At 41.6% G+C, this 18,589-nt stretch overlaps 1 protein-coding gene and 2 pseudogenes across 1 annotated transcript in view; 1 reads left to right on the top strand and 2 right to left on the bottom strand.

Annotated features, from left to right (window-relative positions):
* The window catches only part of KIF18A (kinesin family member 18A), a 110,270-nt gene that overhangs the window by 43,189 nt on the left and 48,492 nt on the right, over positions 1-18,589 (top strand). The window contains exon 13 of the mRNA XM_060261318.1: positions 8,720-8,958. Coding sequence (XP_060117301.1) covers positions 8,720-8,958 — 239 coding nt within the window. The remainder of the gene's footprint in view (positions 1-8,719; positions 8,959-18,589) is intronic.
* Positions 1,051-1,753, bottom strand: LOC132588873 (cytochrome c oxidase subunit 2-like; annotated as a pseudogene).
* On the bottom strand, positions 1,774-5,925 carry LOC132588872 (cytochrome c oxidase subunit 1-like; annotated as a pseudogene).

The raw sequence follows: 18,589 nt of genomic DNA, 5'->3' as shown, positions 1-18,589 counted from the left end.
ATACGTTGTGAAAAGTATTGTTAATAGGCCCAGGTTTATAAGAGTTGAGGTGTTGTAGTGAAATCATATTGCTAGGCCGGATGTTATTAGGAGGGCGGCCATGGCGCCTGTAAGGGGCCAAGGGCTCGGGTCTACTATGTGAAAGCTGTGGGCTTGGTGGGTCATTAGGTGTTTTCTTGTAAGTATAAGCTTAGTAGAAGTACGAAGACGTAGGCTTGAATTATCGCTACAGCAATTTCTAGTAGGGTTAGGAGTAAAAGTAGCATCAGTGTAAGTAGACCAGCTGAAGGTATTAGGGGCAGTAGTATTGTAGCTAAGGAAATTAGTATAATAAGCAGATGTCCAGCTGTGAGATTGGCTGTAAGTTGTACGCCTAGGGCAAGAGGGCGAATAAAAAGGCTGGCTGTTTTGATAAGGATTGGGGGGGGTGGATTAACAGGGGAGGGGTGCCTGTTGGTAGTATGTGGGCAAGTGCCATGGTTGGTTGGGTACGAAGCCCTGTTAGCACAGTTGAGTCATAGGAGTGTTGCTAGGGCTATGTTTATTGAAAGTTGTGTGGTGGGGGTGAAGGTGTATGGTAGTAAGCCGGTTAGATTTATTGTGGAGAGAAGTATTGTTGTTAGAAGAGGGAGTGCCCATGGGTGGCCGGTTTTATTAAGAGGAGTTAGTAGTTGTTTAATGAACAGGAGTATGAGTTGTCCTTGGATGGTAGATATGCAATTTTGGATAATGCGAGTTTGTGTAGAGACTAGTAGAGTAGGCAGAAGAAGGGCTAGTAGGATTAGAGGGATTCCTAGTGCTTGTGGGCTTGTAAATTGGTTAAATAAGTCTAATGTCATGTTCAGGTTCAAGGGCGGGTGCCGTGGTGTGGGGCTGTGGTTGAGAGGTGCTTTTGAGATCAGTCAGGATTGGCTTTAGGAGTAGGAGTAGGATCAGTCAGACTACTGTGAAGGTGAAGAATCAAGGGGCCGGGTTGAGCTGTGGCATGCCTTAATGGGATTGGTTGTGTGTCCCCCCCCCCCCCCCCCGCCGGCTTAAAAGGCCAGTGCTCTAGGAGCTGCTTAAGGATGTTTGGAGTATCATTAGTGATCAGTTTTCGAAATCATTGGTAGTTGAGGTTTCTACTATGATCGGTATAAAGCTGTGATTAGAGCCACAAATTTCTGAACACTGGCCGTAGAATAGGCCGGGGCATGTGGCTGTAAAGGTTGTTTGGTTAAGACGGCCTGGGACGGCGTCAGTTTTGATGCCTAGTGATGCCTGCTCAAGAGTGCAGCACATCTTCTGCTGAGATTAGTATGCACGTTGGGGAGTTAGTGGGTACTACTATGTGGTGGTCTACTTCGAGAAGTCGTAGTGTTCCTGGAAGGAGGTCTTGCGTGGGCATTATGTAGGCATCGAATACTAAATTTTTGTAGTCTATGTACTCGTAGCTTCAGTATCATTGGTGACCAACGGCTTTAATTGTTAGGTGGGGGTTGTTGACTTCATCTATGAGATATAAGATAAGTAATGATGGTAGGGCGATTAGTACTAGGATAATGGCTGGTAAGATTGTTCATACTGTTTCTACTAGTTGGGCGTCTATTGTTCCGGAGTGGGTTAAGGTGGTAGTAATTATCAAGGTAATGATGTATAGAATGAATGCGCTGATTAGGAAGACGACTATTATGGTGTGGTCGTGGAGGTGTAAGAGTTCTTCTATAACTAGGGAAGTTGCATCTTGAAACCCTAGTTGGGCCTGGTGTGCCATGGGGACTCAAAGGATTTTACCTATAATTTAGCGCTGACAGTGCTATGTGTTTGTTTAACTAGGGTCCCAAAGAGATAAGCATGTAGGTGTGGTGTTACTAGTTTGAAACTAGGAGGAGGGGGTTCAAGTCCCTCATCTCTTGTTGGGGTGTAGATGAGTATGGGTTCTTCATGGGTGTGATATGGGGGTGGGCAACCACCCCCATATCTGAGTTTGAAGCCACTCTGAGCTTGTATGTATTGGACCTGTTATTAAAGGGGTGTGTTTAGCGGCGAAGGCTTCTCAGATAATAAATGTTATAAAAATAGCCCCAGCTATAGAGATTAGGGAGCCGATTGAGAAGATGGTGTTTCATAGGGTATAGGCATCGGGATAGTCTGAGTATCGCTGTGGTATGCCTGCTAGTCCTAGGAAGTGTTGTGGAAAAAAGGTTAAGTTGACTCAGATAAATATAAGTCCGAAGTGGGCCTTTGTTCATGTTGGGTATAAAGTAAAGCCTGTGGATGGTGGAAATCAGTGGACGAATCCGCCTATAATTGCAAAAACAGCGCCTATTGACAGTACGTAGTGGAAGTGGGCAACTACATAATAGGTGTCATGTAGGACAATGTCTAGTGAGGAATTAGCAAGAATTACTCTGGTTAGGCCTCCAACAGTAAATAAGAAAATAAAGCCCATGGCCCATAGAAGAGGGGCATCTCATTTAATTATGCCTTCGTGGAGGGTTGCGAGTCAACTAAAGACTTTTACGCCAGTTGGAATAGCAATAATTATTGTAGCTGATGTAAAATATGCGCGTGTGTCTACATCTATGCCAACAGTGAATATGTGGTGGGCTCAGACAATAAAGCCTAGGAAGCCGATGGAGACCATGGCTCAAACTATCCCCATGTAGCCGAAGGGTTCTTTTTTGCCTGCATAGTAGGGAATAATATGTGATACTATTCCGAACCCAGGAAGAATGAGAATGTACACCTCTGGGTGACCAAATAATCAAAATAGGTGTTGGTATAATACTGGATCACCTCCCCCTGCGGGGTCAAAGAAGGTAGTATTTAAGTTTCGATCTGTTAGATAAGATAAATTTATTTTTATATCCCTCCCTCCCCCGCCAATGGTGGGCTCAGGGCGGCTCACAGACACGGAACACCGTGATATAAGTAAAATACAATATAAAACAAACAATTTTAAAATACAATTCAGTTACAAATTCAATCACATAGTTAATTAGATGGATAAAACGGTGCTATAAAGTGCAATAGATCGCGATCATGTACAGGATGGCGGGATGGCTACAGATCTGTTTAACCAGGTTCTGTCCCAAAGGCAAGCTGAAACAGAGAGGTTTTGCAAGCCCTGCGGAACTGGTTCAGGTCCCGCAGGGCTCGCACCATCTCTGGAAGTTGATTCCACCATCGAGGGGCCATTGCTGAAAAGGCTTGCTCCCTGGTTGTCTTCAGTCTAGCCTCTCTTGGCCCAGGGATTTTTAAGAGGTTTTGGGAGCTAGATCTCAGTGCTCTCTGGGGAACATATGGGGAGAGGCGGTCCCTGAGGTAGGCAGGTCCTCGGCCATATAGGGCTTTAAAGGTGATAACCAGCACCTTATAGCGAACACGGTACACAACCGGCAGCCAGTGCAGATCCCGCAGCCCAGGCTGCACATGTTCCCACCGAGGTAGTCCCAGCAGCAGCCTAGAAGTATGGTGATTCCGGCTGCAAGTACGGGTAAAGCTAGTAGTAGTAGGATGGCAGTGATTAAAACTGATCAGACAAATAGTGGGGTATTATATTGTGAGAGAGCTGGGGGTTTCATATTAATGCAAGTGGTAATAAAATTAATAGCCCCTAGAATTGATGATGCGCCGGCAAGGTGTAGGGAGAAGATAACTAGGTCCACTGATGCGCCTGCATGTGCCAAGTTAGTGGCAAGAGGGGGGTAGACAGTTCAGCCGGTGCCTGCGCCAGCTTCTACTCCTGCGAAGGCCAATAGAAGTAGGAGGGAGGGAGGAAGAAGTCAAAAGCTTATATTATTTATTCGGGGAAAGGCCATGTCAGGGGCACCTAGTATTAATGAGACAAGTCAGTTTCCAAAGCCCCCAATTATAATGGGTATTACTATAAAGAAGATTATAACAAATGCATGGGCTGTTACAGCAACATTGTAGATTTGATCGTCTCCCATTAGTGGGCAGGGCTGGCTTAGTTTGGCGCAGATTAAAAGGCTTAGGGCGGTGCCTACCATGCCAGCTCATGCACCGAATAGCAGGTATAGGGTGCCAATTTCTTTGTGGTTAGTTGAGAAGAATCAACGAATCAGGATCACAGGTAGTGCGGCCAAGGCTAGGTGGCGGGTTGTAGCCCCGCAGACAGAGAGAGACTCTTACTATCAGGCCCTGAAGGCAGCAAAATGCAAATTTGTCGCAGCACCAGAAGAAGGTGCCAGGGCTTCTCCCATTTTTTTAGACGGGAGAAGAATAGGCTGAGGCCCGCTGGTTTAGGCGTTTAATTGTTAACTAAGGTGTTACGGGATCAAGGCCCATCAGTCTGGTGAGGTTTTAGCTTAAATAAATTGTTTGAGTTGCATTCAGGAGATGTATAACAGGCCTTCAGACGTTAGATATGTGGTTGATCTATTTTGGGCTTTGAAGGCTCTGGGTTTAGTGGGGTTAACCTAAACTTTTAAGAGGTAAGATATAGTAGGGGGGTTATTTGTAGGGCTAGTGTTGTTAGTAGGGCCGCTGTGGAGAAACGCCATCTTAGTCAATGTTGGTGCTTCATTGGGAGGGATCACTAAACTGCCAAGCAGGCTTGGGCCTAGCCTTCCCCTCACTCCCTTCCAGAGCCAAATCAACAACTCTAGGGGGAAAGCCTCCTAGAGAGGCAGGAAGTTCTTTTGTTCTTGGCATGTGTTAGGCAGGAAGAGAAACCAGTTCTCAGCTAGCACTCAACGGAGAAGGATGTGAGCCTGGGAGCTCCTGCCTGGGGAAGAGGCCTATTTACGCAAAATGAGGCCCCCAGGCAGCCAGACAAAGTAAGTCATCCAAAAGGCAGGGCGTGTTTAGATCAGGGACAGTAGGATGCGTTTATAACCACATTTCCTTTGTCATGCTGTTTGCTGTGCGGGTGCTGTGCTGTGTAACCTTTTACAAGCAACTGTTTTTGTTTTGTTCTTCTGTTCTTTTCTTTTGCTCTTTTAATTAAATATTTTTGCTGTTTTAAATGCTGGCAGTCCATCTCTGTACCACATAGATCCCCAAACCGCTTTAGACCACGCTGTTTTAAGAAGGGGGCCCCGGGGAAGGGGGAAGGCATGCAGTTGGATAAGGTGCCAATCCTCCAGGGGTGCCCCAAAGAAGTGCTGAGGTCTCTGTGAAACCCAAGTACAGGGTGGCAGAGGACCTTGAGGCCTGGCCTCATAGCTGGAGAGGGGGATTGGGAGTCCTGTTCCTCTCAATCTGAACCCCTAGACTGAGCAGGTGGTGGCAGCGAGCCCAAGGGGCAGGAGGAGAAATAGCTCCCTCCAGGAGTTGGCGACTCAATAGGGAGCTGACGGGACCGGGTCTGAAGGCAGAATCGGGCCGGTTCCGTCACAGCCGCTATTGGAGTAAGCGGTGATATTGAGGTTTTGAATCGTCATTTGTACTCTGAGTTTGTTGTGTTTGGTGGGATTGTTAGAGTTGTTAGGTAGGCTATGCGGGTGTAGAAAGCTAGATTTGGGAGGCTTGTAAGTGCCAGGATTGTGCTGATTAGTAGTAGTTTTATAACTATTGTTTTTATTAACAGTTATTATTGTTATTATTAACAGTTTTATTACTACTATTATTAGTGAAGACGTATGCTGCATTGAATGATAGCACTGACATTCAACATGAGAGAGGTGGTACTACATTACTAGTACCCTATTCAGTTACAGTGAATGTATGTACATCCTATTTAAAAAAAGCATTCACTTTATAAATGAAAACAGGGATGGTTTCAATTATGCATTCATCTGTACATGCACTGAACGTAACATGAGGATTACTCAATGCACATATAAAGCAAAATCAAACATTCTGAATAGGAATGGGCACTAAAGTTCATCCTGAATTTTTGCCTGTTAGGGGTTCACAAACTGAGGTTTGTGAATTGAAGAACTGGGGTGAATTACCATGAATTTTGGCACAGTCCATGATGGTTTGTGGCAGTTTGTGAAGACAAGAAACAGCTGAGCGACTGGGAGCTCTCTGCCACTCAGCTGTTTGGTTTAGATGGCTCAGAGCAATTTAAACCCTGCTTTTATCTCTTTACGGATTTTCACAAGGAGCAAAAACAATGCAGGGAGCAAAAAGGAGTATTTAAATGAAGTGCCTTTCTGGGAGCTCTCTCCACCCCCCTTTTCTGCTATAAGCAGCTTGCCACAGCCAGCCAAAAGGTGGAAGGGAAGTCTCTTCCTGGGAGACTTCCCCCTCTTTTTGCTGGCCACAATTCTCTGCAGCCAGCAGAAAAATAAGAGGGAATTCCCTTCCTGGGGGATCTCCCCCCCCTTTCTGCTGGCCACTAATTTTTAGGACAAGGATGTCGAACTCATTTGTTATGAGGGCCGGATTTGACATAAATGAGATCTTGTCGAGCCGGGCTATGTGTGTCATAAAATGTAATGCCAGATACCGGACATATAAACTGTATAAAGGGGGCGCAGACAAACACAGTTTTTTAAAACTTAAAATATTAGCATTCTTGTAATATTTTGTTTTACAGTCTAATAAATGTCATCCCTTGCTATGAATTATTGCATCAAAAGCTGCAGACAATGTCTGTGCTGTACCAATCTTAAATATGCTGTTCAAGTGTTGTTCAAGTGTGTGCATCTATAAGTTGAAAACCTACTTTTGATTTATTGACATTCATTACAAAGATCTCATAGTCAATGCTGTGAGCCTCAGACCCAGGAAAATATGAAGCAGCTGGGCATTGTGAGCTTTTGTATATAAGTTGCTTCATGTGCTGGTCAAGATTATGTGAAGGCACCATGGCACAGACTGAGGGCTTCTCTGCAAAACTATAGTCTTCTCCAGAAAAATAACTACAACTCCTATGTGGCAGTGCAAGAACAGAGACAGCCATGTACAATGATTAGTATCAGCCTACTATCTGGGAAGTCTAAATTCAAAATCCCCAATCAAAGAAAAATGTGAAAGAAAAATCAATGGAAATTTGCTGGGTAAGCCTGGGCTAGACACACACACACTCAGCCTAATGCTAACTTGTTATTTCTCTTTTAAATAGTTCACATATTTTCCTATTGAGAAAGACTGGAGGGCATGAATACAATGAAAAAGATGAGGGAAACCCAGCTGCACCCATAACAAGCCCAATAAATCTCCCTCCCTCCCTCTCTCTCTCTCTCTCTGTAGCAAGGCAAAAAGCTCATATTTTCAATACAACATTGCTAGTCTGAAAAGTGGTCTTTGTATTTCTCCAGATGGTGAAGACTTGGCAAAGGAAGCTAGAGTCTTTCCTTCCCCCAGGGCACAAGGATAGGGAGGAGCCTCTGCCAGGAAGGAAGAGAGGCTTGGCTCAGTAGCTCTGCAGGGTAATTAATTGAGTCTGACAAACTTAATCACCCAGCAGAGCTATAGAGCCAGGCTCTTTCATTGACTGAGGCTCCTCCTCTTCTCCTCCCTTTGGGAAAAAGGAGAGGGAAGGAGCCAAGAAAGGCTGCTTTGCTGGCCGACTGATCACTGGGGAGAAACACAAAATGGCGACTGAACACAACAGGCAAGGGAGAATGGAGCAGACAACAGCTAGTTGCTGGAGGGCCTGATTGGAGCCCTCTGCAGGCTGGATCTGGGCCACATGTTTGATACCCCTGTTTTAGGGTGTCTTTTGCAGTCCTTTTTAAAGTTTAAAGGATTGCAGAAGATAACCTGGAAAAGCTGTGTTATTAAAATATCTGTGTGTCATGCATATGTTGATCATATATCTTGAAAACTGCACTGAATTATCTAGTGGTAGTATTTATTTTAACTTGTATAGATGAAACAAGGGAAAGTTAATCAGTATTCTTCAACTTCGAACAGTGATGCAAGAATCGGATGGAAAATAAAATCACACAATAAGCTTCCTTTATTTATCTTATTTGTAGACTGCCTTTCTCCCTGGGAAGGAAGGCAGACTATGCAGAGTCAATACAAGCAACAAGATGGGATATTCAATAAACACTGTAATAGAATTTTTGTTGTGGAATCAACCAGAACTCTAATGAAGCAAAGTACAAGTATTAACATGACACACTAAAAGAGACAAAATCATGTAATAGGATCCAGTTTACACTGTAGTATAGATCACAGTTCCTTATAGTTTTTTCAAGTAACTTTGTGAAACATTTGGTAAAGTCTTATCCTAGAAAAGTGCTCTTGAATAATTCAGTTTTGCATAGTTTGTAGAAAGTCCTGACCTCAGGCACAAGGTGGAGGTCCCAATGGGGAAGGCATGTGTACAGGCAGTAGTTGATTTTGCCCACTGGAAGCTGGCACCACTGAATGCACTGTACATTGGTCTCTCCTCAAAATCAAACTGGAAACTCCAACTAGTGCAGCTTGAGTGCTAGATGGAGCATGCATTATTCCTGTTCTACCATCACTCCACTGGCTACTCATGAGTTACTGGGCTCAAATTAACTAACTTTTTTTGTTTTGTTCTGAGTTTTTGTTCTCTAGAATTCTTTCTCCAGTTGGACGCTTGGGGAAGGAGTGGGTTCTTTAAACCCCTTTATGCTGAGTGGAATTGCTCTGTTGACTTCAGAGGATGCAAAGTATGTTTAGTATCAGGTTGCCCCTCTAGCATTTTGAGAAGGCAAAAATGGAATTAATCCCATTGCAAGCACAAAAAGCTGGTAGTTAGTTAAATGCATCCTTGATTTACAGTTTCCTCTTAGAAATATTTCTAACTATATTTCTGTGGTCTTTAAAAAAATTATTACAGAATACTGAGTGCTTCACTTCCAGTTCTACGAAAGCAGTACATAGCTCTGCAAAATGCAGGGTTAACAAATTGTGTCATTGAGGATGACTTCAAGGAGCTTGAACAGCTGATTCAGAGAGAGAAGGCTGTAGTTTGGGCTGACCAGATGGTTAAAGAAGAACCAAAACAAAATGTTCAGCCTCTGATGTCTGCTCTAATGGCATTTCCACAGCTTGAGAGCAATCAGAGTACTCCTTGCCGTAAGTAAAGCATTGTCTTGTCTTCTAAATATGTTAATATATTGTAGCTTCCATACAAAATTGTCAGTTTGGGGTAGACTTACACAGTGACCAAACCTAAAGAATTAATTTCACATACGAGCCAATGTGTTGCCAGAAAGTATTCTTTCATGGAATTAGTCTTTCTTCATCCTAAAAATATCATGGTGATCTAGTTTGTAATTGTTAGAACAAGGTAACCAGTGGTAGTTTTGCAATAATATGTATACACAGTAATGTGTATCTATGTCCTTACAGCAATATGTATATATGCTATTATATTTATACACTGATATGTATTTACACTATTTTTTTCACCTTTTTTGTCATTCTCGCTTGAAGAAAATGGACTTATTTGTAGTTGTATTTCTATGAGATGTTTGCAAGAGACTTTTCTAATAGAGTGTCAGTTTGGTGTAGTAGTTAAATCCACAAACTCTTATGTGGGAGAACCGGGTTTGGTTCCCAAAGGGCCTGTTGGTGTGACCTTGAGTCAGTCACAAGTTCTCACAGAACTTTTCCTCTCAAGAGCAGTTTCTGTCAGTGGTGTCTCAGCTCTACCTGCCTCACAGGGTGTCTCTTGTGGAGAGGGGAAGGAAAGGTGATTGTAAGCCACTTTGAGACTCTGAGTGAACAGTGGGGTATAAATTCAATCTTCTCTTCTTAAATACTTTAAAAAAAATTAGTACATTATTTACACAAATGCAAGACTAGAGTTTTTTCAGATGTCCTCCAAAACAAAAGGAGGGGGGTTTCTTACACTCACATACAAATCAGTTATGCCAATGATAAAATAGTATACAGAAAATATTTTTAAGGGGGTTGTCTTTCTGGTGCAGAAGGCATTAATCTTATCAGATTCATCATCTGATAAGTTTACTACAGGGAGAATATGTATGTCATAAGTGCTTTCAGTAATATAATGTTTCCATGGTAGACATGTGAAAGTTCCTCAACAGATAAGTTGATGTAGGAAAGGTCCCTTCAAGGAAAAGAGCTTAAAAACCAGTCTCTTAATTAAAATTAAAGGGTTTTATGAAACCAAGCCTAGAAGGCTACGCTTAAGAATAAAATCTGCATGGAACATGATAAAATTCTAGGAGTGCAAGAGCAGTATCTTAACCTGGACAAGTAAAACTCTCCGAAAGGTAATATTGGAAGTATTTGGTGATTAGGAGTTCCCCCCTCCATTTCTACTATATAGACTAAGTACAAAATATTTCCTTAATTTATAGAAATTGGCTCCTCAGCAAACGTATTATTTAAAAACAATATGATCTTTGGTAAGCAACTTTCAAACATAGATTTATACAGATCTTGTCACACCTTCTGAATGCATTGATTTTTGGTATATAATCTATTCAAGATGTTGGGCAGGAAATCGGGTTTTGCACAGAAGGCAAAAAGACAGGCCACCTGTTAAATAGGGATCATTATTCCTTATTTAAAAGTACATATTTCACTTGCAGTATAATTACATGGGCTTTACTTGTCAACACAAGCAATGCATTTCCCTTCTTGGCTTAGATTCTTGGTTTTCAGCCTATTTATGAATTGAAGGACGCTAACTTTCTGAAAAGTATATATTGTACAATATTGTGCATATTTTCTCATGGGGATGTTCCAGAGGCTTTCCAAAATGTGCTATAGTTGGATAAATTAAGTGGTAAGCATAATGTTTTATTTATGCTGAAGTGTGTATGCAGTATGGTTTACTAAAATAATATGTATCTCAGGAGTGAAATAGCAAATGTATATGTTAGCTCAATACACTAGCATGTATTTCTTTACTCTGTAATGTGGATGAGTTAAGAGTGAATAGTTTTTTTTGCTAATGTCTTATTTAGATATGAAATGCAGTTATATCTGAATATGCTAACTACATAGTTTAGAACTAATAAATCCACTCTGAATTAGCTTTGAACACTTCTTTCCTTTCAGCATGGTTATAATATTTAATGGCGTTTTCCTCTCATCAGCTCTCCTGTAATGAATGAATAGCATAATTATAGGGTTAGGGTTAAGCATTTTGTTTAGCAAAAAAAAAAAATCAAATGTGGTGCCTGGTTTTGCCAAGTCTTCAGTTTTTTGATTTGCCTAAATTTTTGCTGTGAAAAATGGAGCATTGGTCCAATATCCTGAAATTTTCCTTTTGTTGATGATTCATCTTCTTTGAAGTTGGGCCTTATGCTACTTGCCAGCAGTAAATACCCTTTGGTGTCTAAAGTAGGATATTACTGAGCACACAAGCTTTATTGCCCTGAAGTGCCCTGTGTTACAAACAACTTGGGAGTAGGGATGGCTGCAGACTGAACCAAGAAGCGTGATTCAGGTATGAATTGAACCGGTTCGTGGTTTGATTCCAAACCATGCCTCCTATGAACTGTCCCTGAACTTCTCGAACCTCCCATAGGAGGTTCAGGGACCATTCCTGCCCACTTGGCTTCCTCAGGCACCAAGCAGCTGCAGGGTGCCAGAGGAAGCCAAGCGGAGGCAATTTAAACAGATCCCAACAGATCCTGCAGGAAGAGGTCTCCCACAGGATTGACTGTTCTACAGGCTCTGCTGTGCTTCTTGGTTGAAACTTAGCAGAGCTAGTAAACCAGCTAGTCATGGGGGGAGACCTGGCTGGAGAAGGGAAGAAAGATTGGGAAGAGATCTCTCCAGGCTATGGGCCAATGGGATACAATGGAGAGCCCTTCAGCTGGAGAAGGGAGGGGTGGCATTTAAATGCTTCCCCCTCCCTCCCCCAGCCGTAACAAATCCCCGAACCACAAATTGTTCAGGGATTTGTGGTTCTTGTTGGTTCGTTGTTTGGTTTGTGAAATCAAATGAACCATAAAATGAAACAAACCACCCATTTCCCCGGTAGTTAGGGCTGCATTCAGTGATGTTGTGGACAGTAGATGAACAGCCACTGAACTAGGCAATGGATTGCTAGTCAGTTGAGTAGCATTATTTGATCATGAACAGATGGGAAATATTCCTGAATGCCAAGAATACCCTATGTAGGTAGCAATCTAAATCTTATGCTGTGTCGTGTGATAGAAAAAGGGAAGAGTGAAGTTAATTTCCCTGCCAATGTCAGTTCTCTGAGAAGAGAATATTTTCTGCCATGAACCTCTTTCCAGGGAACCTGTACTCTTTTCCTCCCTACGCTACTCTGTAATGAAGGAAGAATCAAACCAGCTGCAGAGAAACCCCCTTGTGTGTATTAAGAGTACTCCAGCCAACCAAGGTATGAGAAAATGTAAATGACCCTCCAGCCTAAAAAAACTATAATGTTGAAGATAATGTAACCTGGGATTTGGTCCTTAGAATTTCCAAGGATAAGTAGGTCCACAAAGGGGAATTAATTACATTCTTCAGTAGCAAGTTTTATAAGTCAAATAATCTAAAACAGTGTGGCTTTTAAGACAATGCCTTCTACTTTTTTCCATTTTTTTATATTTTATCTGAAAGTGTTCATATTCCATAGTTCTGTATTCTTAGTATCAGAAAGTTGTGTTAGAAACTCACTGTCATGAGGAAATGAGTGAGCCCCATGTTATGGGCATCATTGGAGAAGTAGTAGGAATGTTGCTGTGTTGTACACTCATGTCCAAAGTCAAATTACCGCTATCCTGTTGGTAGAAAGTAGGAGATCTTGCGGGAGATTGAGACTAAAATTCTAAAATACAAAACACCAGAGAGCTATTAGGGGCCTGATTTATCACCCTAAAAAAAGTTTTAAAAATAGATTTTACAGTGCTGAAATTTAAAATGTAGGAGAGACTAATGTATGTGATGCTTTTTAAACTTTTTTTTCTGTCTTTTGAAAGTTAGCTTCAGTTCAAACTTGCACTTTGACAATACTGATCCCTTTTTTAATAGTAATTTTTAAAAGGATCTTCTATTACTTGCAAATGGTTTGAGTTTGGTTTTTTTTTTAGTACCCCACAATACAAAAATTAGTACAATACAGTACAAAAATCCTATGGAAAAAGAAGGGGGTGAGGACTTCACAGTGGCCTATGGATGGATTGAGAAGAATTAGTTGGTATCAAAAAGTACATAAAAATTGAAGCTGTGGCGGTCTAGTCAAGGTTGGCAGGCAGATAAGGAACACAGTGAGAAAGAATGTATTTCTGGTCAAATTGTGTTTTTTGGAACCACCATCTTTTTGCAAACTTTGATTCTTGAGGAATGTACATCCATGTTTCAGTGCTCCTGTATATGCTAAATGTAGCAAACAAAAAAGTTGTTTAGCACAACCAGTCCACCACATAACAGTAGCAAAGATCTCTGGGCAATTTTAATTCCAGCTATTAGTTTGATAACATAATTCCTTCAGCTGTCCTTCACTTGTCTTCCTGCCAGCCCTCCCTCAAAACTTCAAAGTCTTATTGCTGTAAGATGAGAACAATAGTTGAAACTTGGCTGACGAATAACAACATCCTGTTTTGTTTTTGAAACTACTTTAATTCCAAAAAAGAGAAAAAAGAAGAGGATACCTACCTTTTGGCTATAGCCAGTGCATATTTATAGCAGATTTCAAAATCAGATGCAGCTGTGATATTTAACTTCTACCACGGAGTGCAATGTAAATTATTATGAGTCAACCAAAAACACAAGCTTTAAGTTAAGAGTGACATTCAAGGCTCTCATAGCAGGGTTTTGATCGATGCTGTGATAGGAGCTTTTCTCTGTGTATGAAGAGCACATGAGCAACAACTCCACTCACAGCCCAGCACTTGCTGGTATTTCTGTGAAGAAGTTTCTTGGCATAGTTTCAGTCATCCCATTTCTTTTTAAGCTTTGCTGTACATTAGTGGGGAGGGAGGGGGGTCCATTTTTAAAGGTAGAAGGAAGTGTCCATTACTTCCTCTACTGACCAAAAGCATCTCCAATTTATTTCTAAATTGATGAGCTAATTGCTATGAATTCCTAGGGTATTTAAAATATTGACTTTAATCACAGATCTGTCAGTGTCTTTCTTATCAGTAAGATTCATCACATACAGAAAGCACCCTCCTTTCACGCTGCCCTTGTACAACTTCCTTCCTTCATGTTGAATGATAGCATAGTACTAATGACCATGTTGCTATTCTTTGAATGCAAGCTGTTTTGTAGCCTCTTCACATCGTAGTTATTGCTTTAAGAATGTCATTAAATTGCCTAGCATAATAACACCTTTGGGTCACATGAATATTAAATAGCAGGAATTCATTCACAAGGCAACATTTGCAGCTCGGAATTCCATGAGTCAGAAAGCTGTTAAAAGAATAAAAAAGTATGATTAGGAGAATAATTGGATCAATCACTGGAAGCCCAGAAATGTTTATTGAAACAAATACATTAATATTTGATTTCACTTTAGCCAAGCAACCTAGCAGACTTAATTTAGCGCAGTTTCCAGAAATATCCTCTCAAGCATGGATTAGCATAAGTTCTGGAAGAAGAAAAATCCTAGCCCACTATTTGTCCCAAACTCAATTAGAACTAATCCTGTTCATCATCCTATTCGTTTGATGTGAACCTAACTTTTGCTGGCTCTGATTCATGTTTGTTAAATAGTGCTTCTTGCTTTTCAAATTACCTGATTCTATGATTTCATGGTTGTGGTACCTGTTCAGTCACCCATGGGCTACTGCATACACACCAGCCTGCTACAGAGATTTTGAAGCTAAAAACCCCTATTGAGTCCTCCTTCTCCCACTCCTCTGTGCTGCTTTCTTCCCTTTTCCAGCACAGTTGGAAGAGGTTAAGCACTCTTCCCTTGGCTCTCTACCATTGTAGAAAGAAGTTCTTTCCTTCAAAACACTATGTAGGAAAACTCTTTGGGCCTTTTTCCTGCATTCAAAGCCAATATCATTTCAACTAGGACCTTAGAGCAAACAGACTTTTTTTTAAATGCCACCAAAAACTCTTTTTAAAGAATGCTTGTCTTGCAAGGCTAAAACGGTTGTCCAAGCATGACAATGCAACCCAATCCAGAGAGAGGGATCTAATCATCATCAGTTCCAGTGAGTCCAAGAAGGGTTTCAGACTCCTTGGTTTTGACTACAACTTTCAGAAGAGCATAGTCTACTACCCTGGTGTCACCTGGGAGAAGCTGTTCAGAGCCTTCTCCTTCAAAAGGTCTTCCAACCCCCAAGGGTCACAGATCTACTGTTCAAGGTGATGCATCCCAGCTCTACTGGTCCAGTCACCTTGCCTATTGCGGATTGTTAGAAGCAACCACAAGTCCTTGGCTTAAACCAGCTTCTATGATGTCATCAAGGCACAGAATAAAAAAGAACAAGCAAGCAAGAAGGTTGTCCTCTTCTATTCCAACATCGCATAGCCAACTCCCTAGTTGTTGATACAGTCCAAGAAAAAAAGAATGACACTCAACACTCTGTCCTGTGGACAGAGAGAGCCACAAGCTTGATGGAGTAGGCTGTAAGTTCTATGCCTCCTCTGACCTTGACCTTCAAATTTTCCAGTTACCAATGTATCCAGTTCTTGTGGGATGCAAGATACCAGTTCTTGTGGGATGGCTCTTGGCACCTATCTCATACTGGCAAAAGAAAATTGTAAACTTGCCAAACTCCAGGTTCTAGAGACATTAAAGCTCTCCAAGCACGTGAAAAATTGTGCAGCTCATAGCTTGGCCGCAGCAATATGACTACAGCATCACTCCTGGTTTCATTCCTTGCCAGTACTGGATGAAACTCAAACCAGAGTTAAAGGCCTCCCTTTTGATGGGACTGCTGTTAAGCAAAAAACCTACAAAGTTGTCACTAAGAAGAGAAAATATAAATTTACAGCCAAAATCTTATGCCTCATACCTGTTATTGCAGTCCCACAAAGGCCCAGACCATACATACCTTAGGCCCTATTATAACTCTTACAGAGAACAGCACCTACAACAAACAAACCCCTCATATAGGCCTCCTCAACATCTATATATTCCTACCTCTCACTCTAGGAGAAGATTCCCCTCAAAAGGGAGAATCTAGATCCCACTTCCCAAACCATCCCACCTTCCCAAGCAGGGTTTTAACAGTTACAGACTACATCCAATACAAAATCTTTCCCACCTCATATCAAAGGACATATGTCAAGACTATTGTGTTTTGACCATGATGTCAAAATGTTATATCATAGAGTTCCATAAAACTCCACATTGTTCTAGCCATAGTTTCAGAATTTCACCAAAACCAATACATTCCTATCTAATCCCAACCCACCAAAACCAAGTTCATCTTCTAGAAGAAAAGAGAGAGCGATACTTGACCTGAGGAATCGGAACAAATTTTTGTTAATAAAAGGGTACAGAGTTATCCATCTCAGGTGCCTATTTCCATGTAAGGATCAGGCCAGACTTTCAAAGATACCTCTGTTTCCAATGTGGCAATCTTTCTCTACAGTACTTAGTCCTACTATTACCATTACCAGAGTGTTAACCAAAGTTGTAGCCATGGAGGTTGCCTACCTCTGCAGGTTAGGATGTAAAGTCTACCCTTATTTAGATGATTGGTTGAACATAGCAGACTCCAAGGAAAAACTATACTGAGATGTTGAATTAATCCTGAAAGTTTCAGAAGGGCTCAAATGATAAGTCAACATTTGAAAATTCAAACCAGAATCTACATAATAGAAAAGATCTTGAGTTCAGAGTCTGGGAGAACCGGGTTTGATTCCCCACTCCTCCACATGCACCTACTGATGTGACCTTGGGTCAGCCGCAAGTGCTCTCAAGGCTGTTTTGCTCAAGAACTCTCTCAGCCCCAGCTACCTCACAATGTGTCTGTTGTGGGAAGGGAAAGGAGATTTTTAAACTGCTCTGAGACTGCTAAGGGCGGGGTATAAATCCAGTTTCTTATTTCTTCTTCATAGGAGCAATACAAGACTCCTCTCTTATGGAATGCCCTTCCATTGCCAGGCTGAATTCCAGCCATTAGTTTAGGAATATTCCATTGCAGGCACCTGCGGCTGCAACTTGCCATATTCTTTCAAAGATTCCTAGGGTTAATACCCACAGCCATGGTTTCATATGCTTGACTGTGTAGTTTCTATAGATCTTTGATGTCCTTCACCATCTCCAGTCTAGAAAATTGTTAAATCCCAAGAAGCCACCATCATGGTGCTCATACGTCTCAGAATGGAAGCTTTTATTCATAGTTATTTAGTCAGAAACAAATCAACCAAGTCATGTGCATCTAAATCTAACCTTAAACTACCTCATTCACTTATTCCAAGGAAGAATATCTTCATCTTCTGCCAAGGTGGCAGTGCACTACACAGAGAGAATCCAGTGTGTTCTTGAAAGCCTTTTAAACCAATCCAACTCCCAGTCCCTCAATGGAATCTTTCACTGGTGGTAACCAAACTGAATGGAAAACCTTTTGAACCTGTGACCACTTGTCCATTCAGACTAGTCTTTATGAAAACCATATATTTGGTGACCATGGTGCCAGCCAGGAAAGTCCATAAACTCCAGGCCCCCTGTCATGATTCCTCCTTCCTGAAAATTATCAACTCCAGGTTAGTGTAATGGTCATCCCTTGAATTCTAGCCATAGTTTCAGAATTTCACCAAAATCAACACATTCCTCCCACAGTCTTAGAATGAAACTGAACACGCCCTTCACAGTCTGAGCCACATGTTTAATTTTGTTTATTTGATTTATATCCCACCCTCCCCACCAAAGCAGGCAGCTCACAATACACAGTAAAGTCATAATAAAACAAATAAATTAAACATTAAGTTAAAACAATTTAAACCATTTGGTGCTAATTTCCATTTAGTTACAGATGGCATTCAGTGTTCTTAAACAGCCATTTAGATCTAATATCTCATTGGTTGTGATTTTTGAATCCCCCATCATCCCATCAGCCATACTGGAGAAGGCATTTCTCTCTTTAAAGCACTTCTTCAAGTCAGCCAGCAGCTTGGTGAATGCATTTAAAATTAAAGTTGCTTTCTTTCCACCTCTCTTTTCTCCCCCGATTTTCCTTCCTTCCTTCTCATCTTGTGGCTCTCACACATCTGATGTTCATGTCTTACGGCTCTCAAACATGGACACTTATTCTATGTGACTCTTACATGAAGCAAATTTGGCCAACCCTAGTCTAAATGTTCGCAGGGCAATACTTTTCTATCTGAACAGAACTAAAAGTTTTAGAAGCAACAGCCACATGTTCCTCTCTTTCTCAGGCCCTAAATCAAATTCTACATGCAGTCCATTTCCAGATGGGTGGTCTTCTATATCTGGTTGTGCTACCAGATTGTGTAGCTTGCCCATTACATTTCAACACCCATTCCACCAGGGCACAATCAACATCAGCAATAATCCATCCAGGCCTCCATGTCAAAGAGGTATGCACAACAATGATCTGGTCCTCCTTGTGCACATTCACCAAGCTCTACTCTATGGACGTCAATTCACCAAGCTCTACTCTATGGACGTGAAAGATGTGGCAATCAGAAAGGTGGTTCTCAAGTCAATATTCAGCTAGGAGCTCACATCCGCCTTCCAAAACTTGATTAGTCAGCTTGCAATTGTTCCATGTGGGACTGTACAGGTACCATGATGATGAAATCTGTAGGTATTGTTCATTGAGTTCACCTGTGCAATCAAACATCC

This window comes from Heteronotia binoei, chromosome 21 (genome assembly GCF_032191835.1).
Source record: "Heteronotia binoei isolate CCM8104 ecotype False Entrance Well chromosome 21, APGP_CSIRO_Hbin_v1, whole genome shotgun sequence".
Taxonomy (NCBI): domain Eukaryota; kingdom Metazoa; phylum Chordata; class Lepidosauria; order Squamata; family Gekkonidae; genus Heteronotia; species Heteronotia binoei.
Note: the sequence above shows the minus strand (reverse complement) of the source record. Positions and strands in the feature narration are given on the sequence as shown.